The 13,389-nt window shown below is 41.9% G+C and overlaps 1 protein-coding gene across 1 annotated transcript in view; it reads left to right on the forward strand.

Moving 5' to 3' along the window:
* ACVR2A (activin A receptor type 2A) overlaps window positions 1-13,389 on the forward strand; it is an 85,113-nt gene that overhangs the window by 39,489 nt on the left and 32,235 nt on the right. The window contains exon 2 of the mRNA XM_004577178.4: window positions 10,817-11,024. Within this exon, the coding sequence (XP_004577235.1) occupies window positions 10,817-11,024 (208 nt within the window). The remainder of the gene's footprint in view (window positions 1-10,816; window positions 11,025-13,389) is intronic.

A 13,389-nucleotide genomic window follows, 5' to 3' on the forward strand; every position in this document is an offset into this window, starting at 1 on the left:
TAACATCAGGAAAATGAGAGTGATGTCTCGCTTTATTCTCTCTGAATTTTTTTCTTTTTCTTGAAAATCTTGATCTTGTTTGTATCAGCAAAGAAATTTGCTGATATTTTGATATGAACCTAACCAAACCTATTTACCAATTTAGGGGATCATTGATATCTTTTTCATTTCTAATATTAAATTTTTGGGCCCAGCATGGTAGCCTAGTGACTAAATCCTCGCCTTGCATGCACCAGGATCTCATATGGGTGCTGGTTCCAATCCCACATGTTCCACTTCCCTTCCAGCTCCCTGCTTGTGGCTTGGGAAAGCGGTTGAGGACATCCCAAAGCCTTGGGACCCTGCACTAGTGGCAGACTCATAAGAAGCTTCTGGCTCTTGGCTTCAGATCAGTTCAGCTCGGCTGTTGCAGCCACTTGGGAAGTGGACCAATGGATGAATGATTTTTCTGTCTCTCCTTCTCTCAGTAAATCTGCCTTTCCAATAAGAATGCATAAATCTCTTAAAAAAAGATTTAATTTTTATGTGAGAGACAAGGGGACACACACACAGAGCTGGGATCCAGGAACAGTTTCTTGGGCATCCGTGTGGGTGCAGGGGCCCAAGCACTTGTGCCATCCTCTGCTGTTTTTTCAGGCCATTGACAGGGAGCTGAATTTGAAGTATAGAATCCAGGACTTGAACCTGCCCCCATGTGGGATGCTGGCATTGCAGGCTGACTTTTAATGTGCTATGCCACAGCTCTGACCCTGAGAATGGACTTCTTTATTATATGTTGTCTTCCAGTCCATTAAATGGCATGTCTCTCAGAATATTTAGGCTTTAGAATTCCTACTCAGAATTTTGTAATCTTCATAATATGGATCCTGCATGTGTATATTAGGGTGTTATATATTTGGGACAATTGTAACTGATGTAAATTCCAGTTTATATGTAACTGATGGTATAAATTCCAGTGTCATTTGTTTATTGTCAGCAAATACAAATGCAGTTGAGTTTTGTGTGTTCATTTCTAAAAAATAATTATTGGAAAGTATTAGTTTATCTTTTTGTGTGTATTACATGAGATGAATATAAGATGCTGATGTTTCTCTCCCTCCTGTTCTACAAAATCTTTTCCATAAAAATTCTGAAAATTCTTTTTAGTATAGTGCTCCAGGTAGACACTGTACATAAGTTGACACCAAAATGAAACCTCTTTGGCGCTTCTATTCTAGGCAAAGTTCAGTTTTGTTACAGGTTTTGTTTGTTTACAGGCTGTTGTGGTGCTTCAGTGGACTCTTCTTTTCCAAGTTGAACATGATTTTCAAACATGAATTAAATGGATGTTAATTTGCAAGATTCCCTTGCCCAGTGATATATAACCAAAAGAAAAAGTCAACTTAGCCAGATTGTTGGAAATGACACTGTTGTTTCAACATGGGCATGGCAGGCCACGTGTGTAAGCTGTGGGGCCAGAACTGACTGTGTTAGTCTTTATTGTGTTGGTATTCCATTGTACCTGAGTGTGGGTCATGTATACAGAAAAGAAGTTTACTTAGTTCACAGATGGAAGGATTTAAGAATGTGATGCTGGCATCTCCTTGGTTCTGGTCAGAGCCTCATTGCAGAGGGTGTCACAGTGGTAGAGAATGAACTCAGCTGAGTACCAGTCCATTCTTGGGGAGAAATTCTAATCTGTAATACTTGCATTAATTGCTTCATGAGGATGGAACTTGACCTAATCATTTCCCCCAGGCCCTACTTCTTAGTGGTCTGCTAATACAATCCTGCCATACTTGGGATCATACTGTACAGTATTTGAACTTTGGGTAACAAATACAACAGAAACTCTAAGCCTAGATCTAAGAGTGATATTTGTATTTTTCAACAGGTAAAATTTTTCAAGAACCGTAGCATGGGTATAAGATGTATAAGTTGTACGAAGTTCAATTTTTGGTGTCCATTATTAAAATTTTATTGAAATATAATCATGCTTATTTATCCATTCCCTATCTGTGCATGCTTTTGTGTTACAATAGAAGAGTTGGGGAATTGCAACAGACTGTCGCTTACAACGCCTACAAAATTTGCAGTCTGGTCTTAAGGAGAGGAAAGCTTGCCATCCCTGTTTTAAAATTACAATAGGGGAAATGAGTGGTTGCTTTTGGGTTTATTAATAAAGGGAGAGGAAACAGTTTGCTTGTAATTTGAACAGGTTTCTAAAAAGGAAAAATTTGGACAGTGTTGCATACAGATAGTTTTAGGAATACAGTTGATGTGGAGTCAACTATCACAATATAGTTGACATCATGACCAGCATGCTTTTTGTATATTATTTCATTCTGTTTCTTCCAGAGCTGGGAGAGACTTCATGGCAACATTACCGGTCACAGACACCAATACCTAACAGTTAGGTCTGCTAGTGGAACAGTTGTTCTCAGACTTTTATAAGCTCTAAGATTTTAGAACCTAGAAGAGCTTTATTTTTCCTTATGTGGGTTGTAGCTGTTAATATTTGTGTTAGAAATGAAGACAGAACATTTAAAATATTAATTTGTGTTATAATAGCAACAACAAATCCATTGTATGTAGTAAACCAGATTTTTGTGAAGAAATATTTTCCAAAATGAAATGAGTGAAATGTTTACAAGATCTCTTCAATGAATATTTTTGTAGAAGATAGCTAGATTCTGCATCCTCTTCGCAATGTAGTTGGATATGGGTGAACGGATTTCAAAATATTTTTGCAATGAAGTGTTTGTTTTCAAATTTTATTTGTCTACAAACTTTTTAAAGTACCTTGTGCAGTCATATAAAACCAGCTCAACTTGTGTGGAATATTTTCATCATCTCAAAAAATTCCTCATACTAATTTGTATTTACTTCTCTTCCCATCACCCCCAGCTTCTGGCAACATCTGATGTTTCTGTATCTGCAGTTTTGCCTTTTCCAGGATTGTATAAATGCAATCATCAGTGTATCAACATTTGACTCTCTTTTTCACTTAATAGGTTTGAGATACATCCGTGTTGTTGGAAGTCTCGGTACTTCATGCTTTTTTAGTGCGTGGATGTTTGCTTATCCATTCATCAGTAATGGACAATGGGTTGTTTCTAATTTGGGGATTAATAAATAAGGCCACTGTAAATATCTTTGTGCAGATTTTTGCATGGACCTATGGTTTCATTTCTTTATTGAATATCTAGAAATGTGAACGCTGAGTAGTATGTCAGGTCTACATTTAACTATAACAAACTGACTCTTTTTAGGTAGCTGGATGTTCTGCATCCCCACCACCAAAGAATGGAAGTGTGTTTGAATTTTTAACAATGCTTGATATCATTTGTAATTTGCTTCTCTTTTTTAAAATTTATTTCATTTTATTTGAAAGAATTGGGGGAGGGAGGGAAGGAGAGAGGGAGGCATAGATATGGATAGAAAGAGATTCTCCATCTGCTAATTTGCTCCTCAAATGCCCGTACCAGCCAGGATTTGGCTAGGCTGAAGCCGCAACCTAGGAACTCAGTCTGAGTTTCCCATGTGGGTGGCAGGTGTGACAGGGATCCAGGTGCTAGAGCCATTAGCTGATGCCTTCCAGGGTGTGAGTCACCAGTCTTGTTGGATCAATAGTAGAGTAGGTGGAATTCAAATTGGGCACTCCAGGATGTGATTAGGCAGTTTACTCATGGTGCCAAACACCAGACCACTGTTAGACATTCTAACAAGTATTTTGTTTTAGTTTTAGTTTGTATTTCCCTAATGGTTGATGATGATGAGCAGCTTTGTTTTAAAAGATGGATTTATTTATTTGAAAGGCAGAGATGCACACAGAGAGAGGAAAAGATAGAGATCTTCCATCTGCTGGTTCAGTCTCCAAATGGCCACAACAGTAAGACCTGGGCCAAACCAAAGCCAGGAGCTAGGACCTGCTTCTGCATCTTCTATGTGGGTGTAGGGACCCAATTATTAGTCCATCTTTTGCTTTCCTAGGCACCTTTAAAGCAGGGAGCTAGATTGGAAGTGGAACAATTAGGCCAAAAGGGATACTGGTGTCTCAAGTACCAACTTAACCCATTAGAGCACAGTGCTTTCCCCAAGTAACTTTCCTGAGATTTATTTATGTATTTGAAAGGCAGAGTTACAGAGAGACAAATGGAGAGAAATCTTCATCTGGTGGTTCATTGCCCAAATGGCTGCAAAAGCCAGGGTTGGGTGAGGGCAAAGCCAGGAGCCAGGAACTCCATCAAGTCTTCCACATGGAGGTAACAGCCCAAGCACTTGGACTGTCTTTCATTGCTTACCAAGTGCATGCATAGGCAGCTGGAACAGAAGTGGAGCTGTGGGAGCTGAAAAACTGAATCTGTATCTGCATGGGATGCCAGTATTGAAAGTAGCGACTTAGACCGCTGTGCCACAACAGTAACTGCCCTCCAATATCCCGCCCCCAACTCCCTGATAGCTCTTCATGTAGAATTTTTTTGTTCTTAGCTCTGCTTCAGCAAAACATCTATTTGAATCTTCTCCCCATTAAAAATGTTTGATAAATGGGCCCGGCACGATAGCATAATGGTTAAGGTCCTCACCTTCAACGCCCTGGAGCCCATATGGGCGCCGGTTCTAATCCCAGCAGCTCCACTTCCCATTCAGCTCCTTGCTTGTGGCCTGGGAAAGCAGTTGAGGATGGCCCAAAGCCTCGGGACCCTGCACCCACGTTGGAGACCCGGAAAGAAGTTCCTGGCTCCTGGTTTTGGATCGGCGCAGCACTGGCTGTTGCAGCCACTTGGGAAGTGAATCATTGGATGGAAGATCTTCATCTCTGTCTCTCCTCCTCTCTGTACATCTGCCTTTCCAATAAAGTAAATAAATTTTTTAAAAAAGAATTTTAATTGATCGGGATTTTACTTTGTTGGCTCTACCTTCAGACCAGAGAAGGTCTCCCCAAGAAGCTGTTGAACTTATCTGGACAATAAGATGCTGGACTCTATGCTTGGTATATGCTTGCAATGAAGGAATCTCAACTGAACTTGAACTGTGGTTATGCAACAAGGTGGAGGAATCCACCATTGGGGGAGGGTTAGGGGAAGGGTGGGGGGAATCCCAGTACCTATAAAACTGTGTCACATAATATGATGTAATTAATAAAAAAATTTATGGAAAGCAAATTAAAACAGTTTATTTTGGCAAAAAAGAATGATACTGTGCTTGCTGTTATTTTGAGAGATCTTTGTATATTTGGAATATGCTATTTTCTGGAAGCCTATAATTATCTTTTTGTAGTCTATGACTTCTTTCCCCTTTTCACTTAGAAAGTGTAGAAATTTTTATTTTAATGAGGTTCAATTTATCAGTTCTTTATCATTTATATGGCTGGTATTTGCAGAAATTTTTTGTAATTAAGGTTGCGTGAATTTTTCAAATTTTCTTTTGGAGGTTTAGTAGTTGGGTTTTATTTTTAAGTCTGTGATACATTTAGATTTTTTTTTACAATAGCATGAATAGGATAATGTTGGTCCATTTCCCCCTATTTTGAATGTCAATGTCTAGTTATTCTAGCATTAGTTGTTGAAAAGACTGAATGGGGCTTGCTTGTTGGGTTGTGTCCTGGCCTCTCCACTTGTGATGCAGCACCTTGGTCATGGGCCTGGGAAAGCAGAGAAAGATGAACCAAGCGCGTAGGCTCCTGCCATCCACATAGGAGACCTGAATCAAGCTCTTGACTTCAGCTGGTACAGCCCTGTCTGTTGCAAACATTGAGGGAGTGAACCAGAGCATTGAAGGCTGTCTTCAACACTCTGAAATAAATAAATGAACCTTTTTTTAAAACACTATGATTTTTTTAATATGAATTGACTATGAATATAGTCTGCTTTTACATGTTTGACTCTGTGTTCTATTTAAGTGTCTGTCTGCTCGCTAAGACCACAGTGTCATTGCTACAGTTTTATAATGAGCTTTAAAATTTGGGAGTGTTAATCATTTTTACTTCTTTTTCATAATTGTTTTGAGTATTCCAGCTCTCTTGCTTTTCCAAATAAGATATAATTTCCTGAAAGTTAGGTTCAGTGCAGGATCTGAAACCTTTTCTTTTCCTTTCTTTTCTTTTCTTCTTTCTTTTCTTTCTTTCTTTCTTTCTTTGTTCCTCTCCTCTCCTCCCCTCCCCTCCCCTCCCCTCCCCTCTTCTCCCCTCCTCTCCTCTCCTCTCCTCTCCTCTCCTCTCCTCTCCTCTCCTCTCCTCTCCTCTCCTCTCCTCTCTCTCCCTTTCTATTTTTGGTGATGTTTATGATGTTGATTAGGGTGGGAAGGGCGGAGGATTAGGGAAAAGTGGGTAGGACTACTGTTTCCAAATTTTCTTTTTTTTTTTTCCTTACTGAGCCTGGGGAATGGGGGGAAATAATGGGAGAAGCCACACCTCGCTTCTCAACTGCCTCAGTACCCAGGGATGGGGAACAGACAGGGTCCCCAGTGTGGAGCATGATCCTAGGATTCTGCGGAAGTGGTTTTGATAGTTCTGAAATGCTGTGTAGCTCGCTGATCCAAGGATGAGAAAATCTTTCCAAGCTTCATTGGCTGACATAGTCCACCTTAGAGTCTCCATTCGCCCAGGTATTTGTTGTCAAAGGTTAGCTAGGATAATTGTCCAATTTGGTCTGTCCTCCTTTCTCTGCTATTATACTAGATGCCTTCTGCTGGTCCCAGTGGACTTCCATATCCTCCATGTGCATTTGGATATCCGTCCACTACTCCATCTAAGCCACTGAGGAGGTCCAGTTCTAACACATGCACTCCCCAGTCAGATCACAGATACTGCAATTCTCCCCATGGTTGGAGTTCTGAGTCCAGCAGTTAGTTGGGGGATCCGCAAAGAAACCTCATCTGAAATAATCCTAGACCTGACTGTTGCATGTGCTTTACAGTATAGGGTTCAGCTCAGTCCGTCACCCACATCAGCCTACACACACATTGGTAATTATAATTGCTGGGTGAGTTTTGTCTCCAGCCCCATCTCTTATACAAACCAATGGGTGCTGCAGCCCAGCCCAGCACTGCCCACCACACATGTAGCCTAGTTGGAGCAACCCCCAGTAACCCAAACTAGGCCTGCCTCAAGCCCTGGTTCCTGTGTTTGTCAGTGTGTATAGCAAATTGATCCAGTCTGTTCCATATCCCATTCAGCTCTTCTACGTAGCCATGGACATTGAAGCACAGTTCAGCCCAAGCAACCCCACCCTTCAGCCCACACTTGTATGGTGGCCACCATCACCTGTCTAACCAGGCTGGCCCCCGGCCTTGGTTCTCAGGCTTACTAGTAGAACAGAGAAGTGCACACAGTTTTCCCTACTGGGACTACTCCCAGCCACTCTCCAGGTGGTTCTACAGCCTAACTTGACAGGATTTGTCCCCAGACCCAGCACTTGCTAGATGATGCTGTGGCAAAGCCCAACCAGCCTGCACTTAGTCTGGTTTATGCATGCACCAGTGGATACATTTACTTAGCCCACCCTGGTTCTCCACTTAATCCAGTTCATATGTGAGCCAACAGGTATTGTGACTCTGCCTAGCCTGGTCTGCCCCACTTCCAGTTCTCATGCTCAGCAGTGGGAGTGGTGACTCAGCTAGGTGTTCGCCCACAGCACCATCTATTGGGCTTGCTAGGCTTCCTCCCGCTCCCCACCATCACCAGACTCACATGTTCTGGTGAGTGCTGTGGTTCAGTCTGGCATGGCCTGCCTCACCTCTGCATTAGCCATTAGGTGCTGTATCCTTGCTCAGCCCAGTCTGTCCTCAGTGCCAGCTTATGCTGGTGGGTGCTACAACCCAGCTAGCCCCCAGTTCTAGCCTTCATGTGAACTGGCTAGTGTTAAAGCCTGACCTGACCTGTCCTGCACCTTGTGCTAATTCTCAGATCTGCCAGTGGGTGTTATAAACTTACCCTGCCTGGCCTGCCATGAGGCCTGACCCACATGTGTGCCAGCTGATACTGTAACTTGGCCTGGTCTGGGCTGCTCCCTCCCTTGGTTCTTGCATTCATCTGCAGGGACTGTATCCTAACAGAGGAGTTCCCCAAGCTCCTCTGTGTCAGGTCTCCTCCCAATAGCAGATCTCACACACACAGATGGGTCCTAGGCCCGGACTGACAGTCCACCTCCTGCCATGGCAGGAACAGTAGCCTTACCCAACTGGTCCAGCTCATTCCAGATCTTACTGTTGGGTGCTACAGCCCAACCATACCTGGTCCACATCCTGACAAAGCTCTTGCATGGTTCAGTGGGTACTGAGAGCAAGCCCAGCCCATCCTACCCTCACCCTGACTCACATGAGCACCAGTAAGTGCTGGAGTCTAGCCCAGTCTGGCATACCCCAAACCTAGTCCACCCCATGCTGAAGGACACTGCAGACATGTCCAGCCCAGAGTGCCACCCCCATTCTGGTTCTTGTGCTCACCAGTGGGAACCCCAACCCAGCCAAGGTGTCCCCTTAGCTCCTCAAACAGGACTGTTCACACCCAAGTATCTTGGGCTTGCCAGTGGTTGCTCCAAACCAGCTTGGCATAGCCTACCCCCTGTCTTGGCCTTTGCCATTGGGTGCTGCAGCCTGGCCTGTCCCAAGCTGCCCCAAGCCCCAACTCCTACTGGTGGGTACTGCAACCTAGCCCTGCCCAGTCTGCCCCATCTTTGGCTCATGCAAAACGGTAGGTGTAATAGCCTAGCCCATGATGTCCTGCACTACAGCCTGGTTCCTGCACATGTCAGTGGGCTGATATTGGCTTGGCCCTGCCTGGTCTGACCGCTACAGAGCCAGCCCACATGCTTGTCTTTGAGTGCAGCTACCTTGCTTGGCTTGATCAACATCCAAGCCTGAATCACATGCTTATGTGCAGAGCTATGTTCCACAGGAGAGTTCCCCAAGGTCCCTACCAGTCTCATTCCCAGACCCAGATCTCACATGTGCCAGCAGGTACTAGACCCTTACCTGGTGTAGTGTGCCATCTCTGTCCTGACCTTTGTATGAGCTGGTGGATATTGAGTCCTGTCCTGCACCCTGTTCTTGGTTGCACCTGTGGGTGTAGTAGCCTGGACCAGCTTGGCCTATTCCTAACCTTAGTACCCATGAGTATTTGAAGCTTCCATGGCCATGCCTAGTTCAGCCCATCACTATCCCCAGCTCCTAAGCAAACCAGCGGAAATTGCAGTTCCTTAGGGGTGAGCCCACATATCCCTGACAGAATCTGCCCCCAGACCTTGTTCTCTCACATGCAGGTCAGTGTCATGGCCCAGCCTAGCTTGACCTGTCCTCTTTTCAACACTCACTGGCAGGTACTGTGATCTAGCCCTGCCAGGTGGGCCTCCATACCTAGCTTTTGTGTGTACCGGTGGGTGGTGGTTAGTGATGGTCTATGTGAACTATTCCAAACTCAGGTCTCCCACTTGGGTGGGTAGATTAGTCTGACCCAGAAAGGTCCTCTGGCTTCCCTGTTTTCAAACCGCTCTGTTTCATCTCCCTTGCTTACCTGCAAGTACAGTGGCATTATCAGTGAAAATCCCCTAGAAGTCATTCCTTACTTGCAACCTACTTCCTTAGTAGACATCTCTCCCTCCCTCACATCCCCGTACTCCCTTCTCTGAGCATTGTATACTCCCTGCACATGGTAGCACATTGCTACTCCAGGCCGGTCTTTCCAAGCCCAGTCTTCTGGTGTGGTGGCATGCTGGCATGGAGCTCTGCCTGCACACCTGGGACCCAAGATCATAGATGGGTTACCAGACCCAGTCCTCTGGCATACATGCAAGTCTGGGACCTTACCTCTCCATTTTCCTCGAATGCAGTCGCATGCACAAGATTCCAGGTCCTGCCCACAGGCACACCGCACTAGCCAGGGCATTGCCCTCAATCCCTCTCCCCACCTGCCCTTGGACCAAAACACATGCATGATATTAGGTCTGCTCAGACAGCTCCCAGCATGAGTCCCCACAACCCAGGGCTCATGGAAGAGAGTGAAGCTAGCTCTGCAGAGGTGGAAGGAAGCCTCCAGCAGCTCCGGCTCCAGCTGAAACCTTTAATGAACCTCTGTCCTTTGTAACATTGAAACTTATTGATCTATCACACACATTGATTGAATTGATTTTTTTTGCAATGAATGCTTTTGTAACATCACACAGAGTTCAATTGGCAAATATTAGTTCTCTGAAATATATAGAGCTTCTAAATATTTGCATATTTCATTGTTATAAAAATCATATAGTTAATATAATCACTAACTTCATAAAGGGTTCTTAAATGTTAGGAAGGTATCATACTGGTTGTAGGCATGTCTTCCATAATCCTTATTGATGCTTTAAGTCTCCCATATTATCACTAATTACTAGTTCGTGCTATTGCTTGCTTTACCTGAAGTAACAGGTCCGCTTGGTTCACTTGTCAGAACATGTTTGCTAGATCTCCAAGTCTAAATAGTGTGGTTTGTTAAGTGTACAGCTTGATCATATAAGAACTTTTTCTTGAGGCAGTCATTGTGTTTTACTCTGCAGGAGGATTCATTTGCTTAGTCCCTACTTTTTTCATACAGAATATTGAAAATAGTCTACTTAAGTGTTTTAATAAAGTTAACACATCCACCTGCTTTTAAAAATCAAGGATATTCTTAAATGAAACTGGCATTGTGCGGATAAATCTTTTGAAATATTTTGTCACTTCCCAAAATTAGGATTGTTTTCCTGCTTAAAACTCAGAGCTTAACCTGAAAATGTTTTTAGAAATATCTAAAGTTGCTGTGTTATAATACAATCTGTTACTTTAGAGCTAATAAAGTTATATTGTATTGTCATTTGTCTTATAGGTGCTATTCTTGGTAGATCAGAAACTCAGGAGTGTCTTTTCTTTAATGCTAATTGGGAGAGAGACAAAACTAATCAGACTGGTGTTGAACCCTGTTATGGTGATAAAGATAAGCGGCGGCATTGTTTTGCTACCTGGAAGAATATTTCTGGTTCCATTGAAATAGTGAAACAAGGTTGTTGGCTGGATGATATCAACTGCTATGACAGGTAAGGATGCATTTTACTTGTTATGAAAATCTTAAGTGAATCTCATTTCTTTTAAAGGAGAAAAATTAATGCCTTGATTTTCACATAAATGTTTTTTAAATGATCATGAAGAATACTGTAATATATCCCATGGAATATATGTTAAAGATTAATTTATTTTACTTTGAAAGTCAAAATTACATAGAGGGAGGAATACACACACACAGACACACACACACAGACACAGACACGCAGAAAGGGGGGGGGGAGAGAGAGAGAGAGAGAGAGAGAGAGAGAACCTTCCATATGCTAGTTCACCTCATACATTGCGACAGCAGCAAGAGCTGGCTGGTCTGGAGCCAAGAGCCAGAAGCCAGGAGCTTCTTCTGGATCTCCCATGTGCATACAGGGACCCAAGAACTTGGGCTATCCTCTTCTGCTTTCCTAAGCTGTAAGCAGGGAGCCAGGTTGGGAAGTGGAGCAGCTGGGATATGAACTGACTGGCATCCAAATGGGATTCTGGCATTGGTAGCTGGAGGATTAGATTGTTACTCCACTGCACTGGCCCCAGTTATGGCATATTTATATTTATTGTTGATATTTCTAAATAACCTACCAAGAAGTGAGAGCTTTTAGAAAAAAAATCACTTCTTTCGCATGTTGTTGAGATTATACTTTTTAATACCAATTTTGAGAAAGAACAAAAGATTTTTCAGTATTGATTTTTAAAAATTCTGTCCTTGTAGAATAAAACTTAAATCATAGTATTTAATTTTTGAAAATTTGTTGTGTATATCTGGAAGTAATTGATCCTGTTACCTTCTCCTTACCCTTTTTTTCTGCAGAATAGTAAGCCTTTGCTTTTTAGCTCCGGAGATGTTTTTACTTGACATTGGGAATTGCATCTGAACACAGAGTCCTTATAGAAAGCTACATTTTATTAAAAGACATTGTTTAAATTGCTTTATTCAGAAATAAAATGCAGTGGCCATGTTATTAACTGCTGGGCTACCCACTTTAACTGCTTGGGCCACAAGATTTTTACTAGGGTGGGTGCTGGGGCATTTTGCAGCCTAAAAGTGCTGTTGTATATACTGAACTGTAGACACCTGTGGGTCCTCTTGTCAAGCCCCTCAATTGATTATCTTCACTTGTATGTGACTGATGCATTGACTAAACCTGAGAGAGTTAGTTCCATTTTGTTGAGAAATTTATTTTTATTATTATTATTTTATTTCATTTTGTGACACAGTTTCATAGGCTCTGGGATTCCCCCAACACCTCCCCATGCCCTCCCCCCATGTTGGATTCCTCTGCATTGTTGCAGCAGTACAGTTCATATCCAGTCATGCTTCCCTCATTGTGAGCATGTACCATGCATAGAGTCTAACGTCTTATTGTCCAGCTAAGTTCAACAGTTTCATTGGGAGACCATCCCTAGTCTGAAAATAGAGCTGGCAGAATATCATTCCCTCCAATGAAAACTCACAACACAACATCAACAACAATTTACAACATTATTGTTGAGAAGCTAAAACAGTAATTTAGGTGTATATATTTAGTATTTAGCAGCTTTCTTTGGGGTTGAAGGCCAATTTGAAAGTATGTGAAGTTTTGCTTTTATGCTCTGATTTTGGCTGAAAAATAATATATTAAGAGAATAAAAAACAAAATAAAAATTTCAAGAAATGTGAGCATATGAAAGATAATAATAAAATACTAAAATTGGATGGTGACAAGTAGTTTCCTTGATTTAGTGTATATAACTATATTGATTTTCTACAGTTTGAGGCACGATTCTAAGTATTAGTTTTTAAACTTGTGCATTTTTGTTTCTAAATTAACATTTAGCATTCATTTTGTCTTTTTATCTTCTGGTAACTAGATATTGGTATACTCATAGATTGTATTTTAAAATTTCATTCTGTTAACAACTACTGTCTCATGTTTCTTGAGCTTCTCACTTGGGAGTTGAATTCAACCTTATTATGCTAATAATCATCAAAAATTTGCTTTATTGGTAAGATGTATCTTTAAGTGCACCTGATATTTATTTGTAATGTTTAAAAGGTTGATTAAAAATTTGGCATAGCTCTTTCTTGCTTTTTGAGTAGAGCTAGTTCTAGAGACTACATTTATGTTTTGAGACTTCTATTTAGAAGACTGTCTCCCCTCCCTTTTTTTTTTCAGATGAACCTAATTCTAATTTTTTTTTCTAATGAACCTAATTTGAGTTATTGATCCTGTATTTTGTTGTTACATTTTTATTTTGTCTTTGTTCTGTGTTTCAGTTATGCTCACTGCATTTAGGGAATTTAAATCTGCTGTTTAAATCTGCTGTAGCACTATTAATTCCCAAACCTAGGTCGAGGCTCGGGTGTTGAAA

This window comes from Ochotona princeps, chromosome 5, assembly GCF_030435755.1.
Source record: "Ochotona princeps isolate mOchPri1 chromosome 5, mOchPri1.hap1, whole genome shotgun sequence".
Classification (NCBI taxonomy): Eukaryota; Metazoa; Chordata; class Mammalia; order Lagomorpha; family Ochotonidae; genus Ochotona; species Ochotona princeps.